At 58.3% G+C, this 3,476-nt stretch overlaps 1 protein-coding gene across 1 annotated transcript in view; it reads right to left on the bottom strand.

Annotated features, from left to right (window-relative positions):
* The window catches only part of DEF6 (DEF6, guanine nucleotide exchange factor), a 22,320-nt gene extending 18,901 nt beyond the window's left edge, over nucleotides 1-3,419 (bottom strand). The window contains exon 1 of the mRNA XM_009272859.2: nucleotides 3,324-3,419. Coding sequence (XP_009271134.1) covers nucleotides 3,324-3,419 — 96 coding nt within the window. The remainder of the gene's footprint in view (nucleotides 1-3,323) is intronic.
* Between the last annotated feature and the right edge of the window lie 57 nt (nucleotides 3,420-3,476).

Genomic DNA, 3,476 nt, shown 5'->3' with positions numbered 1-3,476 from the left:
GCCCCTCTTCTTCTCCCCCGTGGGAGACGCCGGGGGCGATGCCAGGGCTGGGGGTGACCTTTCAGGCTGGAGCCTGGCCGAAACACAAACCCCTCTAGCCTACGATGAGCAGGAGCAGGGGGATCGGGGCTCCTGCACCGTGCAGGGAGCGTCGCTGCTGCCTTGGTTTCCCCATGTGCAAGCAGACCGGCACTGCTGAGAAAATCAAAGCCTCCCCGGAGCTGGGGGTGCAGGGGGTCCTGTCCCAGGGGACCCCAGTGCTGGGAGTCTTTGCCAGCAGTGAGGGTCCCTTGAGCCGCCCATTTTCTGCAGCGAGGAGGATGCGAGCGGGGACGGCTGCCTGGCCGCCCCATCAGCCAGGAGCCCTTGGCTCAAGCCCAGCCCCAGGACCGTCGACTCCCGACCTCGGGGAAGGCTTTCCCCATTGTTTGCACAGATGAGCTGCTCTCAGACCTCTTACTGGCCAAACTGGGACCCACTGGCCAGTGCCAAGAGCCTTTTGTGCATGCAACAAGCAGAGGAGCTTCCAGTCCAAGCCAGGCGCCTTCCTCCTGCCCCCAAGGGGGGGGTGTGTCCATAAACCGGCTGTAACCCAGCCCCGCAAGGCACCAGTTATACCCAGAGACCCGCACGGGTTATGGGCTCTTTCTCCAAAAGCGAGCAAGAGCCACCTCCCCTGCCATTTGCACCCCGAGCCTGCAACCCCGTGCCATGGGTGGGGGATCCCTGTGCCCCCTGACACGCATTTAAACCACTCGCCTGCCTCCCTGCCTCCTCCTCTCCACTCCCCAAGGGCTTTGCTGTAGCGGGCAGCCTCAGGAGACCGAGCTCTGCTCAGCCAACCGCTCCTCTCCCTCTGCAACAGGGACAGGAGCGGAGCAGAGGTGCCGAAAAGCACCAGGATGGTGCTCGGTGGCTCCCACCCACCTGCCCCAGCCGGGCTCGGCCACCCCGAGGGGCTCAGCTCTCCCCTGCCTGCGGGAGCCGCATCCCGCATCCCAGCCAGCATCCGCAGAGACAGGGAATAGCTCCCCCAGCTCGGCCAGGGAGGATGCGATGGCACGGAGAGGATAAACGCTTATCCAAGAGCAGGGCTGGTGCGTGCCCGCGCTGGGAACAGAACTAGCTGACATCTCTCGACGCGTAGCACTCAACCACAAGGCTCTTTCCTTCCTGTGCAGATACACACCTAAACTCACATGTACATATGGACACGCTTGCATGGGAGTGTCCATGCAAAGAACTCAACTGCTGAGCCCAACGGCTTTCCACAGCTCGGCCATCACGCTTTGAAACGCTGCTAAATTTACATATGCAACTGGCTGGAGGTCGGTCGGAGGAGTTAAGCACCCAGCTCCCGCCTGCGTGCTGCTCATCTACCAGCAAAATCCCCCCCCCCAGCTCCTGGGCCTGGTTTTGTTTCTGTAGGTGGAAATGCCGTGAACACCGGCGTTTCTCCCGCCCTTGTTCAAGACCCTTCTTCACAGCTGGGTGAGGGAGCGGAGCGCAGCCCGGCTTGCACAACCCGGGAGGAGTTTGGAGAGGGCACGGCCACCACGGCTTTAACACGTTATTGCTCAAACCTGCGAGACCCCGGATTTCTTCTGCTCTGAACCTACGGGCAGAAATGCCGCTGTTGGCTTGCGTAGGCTGGGGCAAACCCGAGCCAGTGTTTGGCAGCAACAGGCGATGGAAACGAGCTCTCCCCGGCCTCGAGGCCAGTGGAAAGTCATCCAGAGTTGAGCTTCGTCACGCAACAGCGCAGCCCGACCCACCACCGTCCCGTCTCGGTGCTGAAGGTGGGTGGAAAAATAGTGAGGGGCGAATCTCCCTTCTCTTCTGAAATGTCACCCTCGGCAAAGCCACCGCGGAGACGCCGTCCCCAGCATCCCTGCAGCCCAGCATCCCCCACACGAGGGTTTGCAGCTCCCCCAGCCCCCCTGCACTAACTCTCTAGGAAATTGCTGTTAAAATTAGGGTCTCTGTGGTCTCAGCATCGGCGCCAGCGATAAAGATCTTGCAAGACAAGCACTGCACATGTTCACGCCGGTGCTTTCGGGACTGGCAGCATGCCTGGGCTGGGCTCAGGACCCAAAGCCCGGGTGCAGGGGACGCTGTGAAGGGAGCACAGCAGCCCTTCTCGGGGATTAGCAAGGGGAATTAGGCTCTGACCTACTTTGGGATTTTCCTTAATTCCTTCAGATATTTCTACAGTTTTAAGTAGGCGAGCGTGGCTCAGAGGGCACACGTGCAATGAGTTTCTGGGGAGCAGCCGAAGGCTCTCGGCTGCAAAGGCAGTGGCCAAACATGAGGAGCCCAGTTCCTGCTGCTTCCCCTCCGGACCCCCGCAAACAAAACTCTTAATTTTGGGGCAAAACATGCCCCCCCTGCCAAGCCCAGCACTTTCCCTGCAGTCTGTCCCAGGGAAAGCACTATAAAGTAGAGGGAATAGAGGAAAAGGGGTTTCTTCGCAGCCTTTCGCAACTCATCTCACAGACTGTCAGCAGCTGCCAAGTCTTGACGCAACATCTCCCCGTGTTTTGCATGTTTCTAGCTCAGGTCTTTCCTCTGCATCGCAGCCCCCTGCTCCAACCGGCATTTCCTACCCCGGCGCCAGCCTAAGAGCCGCAAGGGGACATTTACACGGCAACAAGAGAGTCCCATCATTTGCAAAGGGGGGAAAAAAATAAATAAAAATCGATAATTATTGTCAAAGCCAAGGTGCAACCTGGCAGATTCGACCAGACCCCGTCCCAGAGGCAGACAGAAAGGTTTTTAAAGGCACAACGGTTTTGACGAAGGGCTGAATGCAGGAGCCCTCTGCAAAGCTGCTAAGGGGGGGGGGAGAGGGGAAATCAGAGATTTTTTTAAAGCGCTGTGTTATTTCTGGCCAGGCTACCGAGGAATTTTAGTTTAAAAATGGTCTGCCTCTACCTACCGACCGGCTGGCTGAACAGGAAGCAGAAACGCGGGTGCTCCGGCAAGCGAAAAAATATAAACCGAGTTTGGGCTGTTAGTTGGGCATAAAAAGCGTAAGAAACTGAAAACGGCTAAAAATCAAGATTTCTCCTCATTTTCACCTAGAAAAATCATGTTTGAGCAGTAACTCCCCCCGCCTTTTTTTAAAGGGAGGCAAGGTGGAGATGGAGAACTTCACCAAAACCAGCATGGAAGGCGACAGCAAGGTCTTATTAATCTTAATATTTAACAATTCCTCCGTGGAAACCCAGGGGGGCCGCAGAGCATCCCTGGACCCGCTCTGCCCCTCGCAGCCCACCCACCAGCCCCGCGCCGGGGCCGTCCGAGCCTCCCCGAGGACTCACTTTGAGCTGGGATTTGGAGACCTTGCCGCTCTTCTCCACATCCAAGGCGGTGAAAGCGTACCAGATGGACTTCAGCAGCTCCGCTCGCAGGTCCATGGCTACAGGCGGCGATGGCAGAGGCGGCTCTGTCGAGGCCGAGGATCCGGTTCCAGG

Source organism: Aptenodytes forsteri, unplaced genomic scaffold, assembly GCF_000699145.1.
Source record: "Aptenodytes forsteri isolate BGI_AS27 unplaced genomic scaffold, ASM69914v1 Scaffold142, whole genome shotgun sequence".
Taxonomy (NCBI): Eukaryota; Metazoa; Chordata; class Aves; order Sphenisciformes; family Spheniscidae; genus Aptenodytes; species Aptenodytes forsteri.
This window is presented reverse-complemented; position numbering and strand designations above follow the sequence as displayed.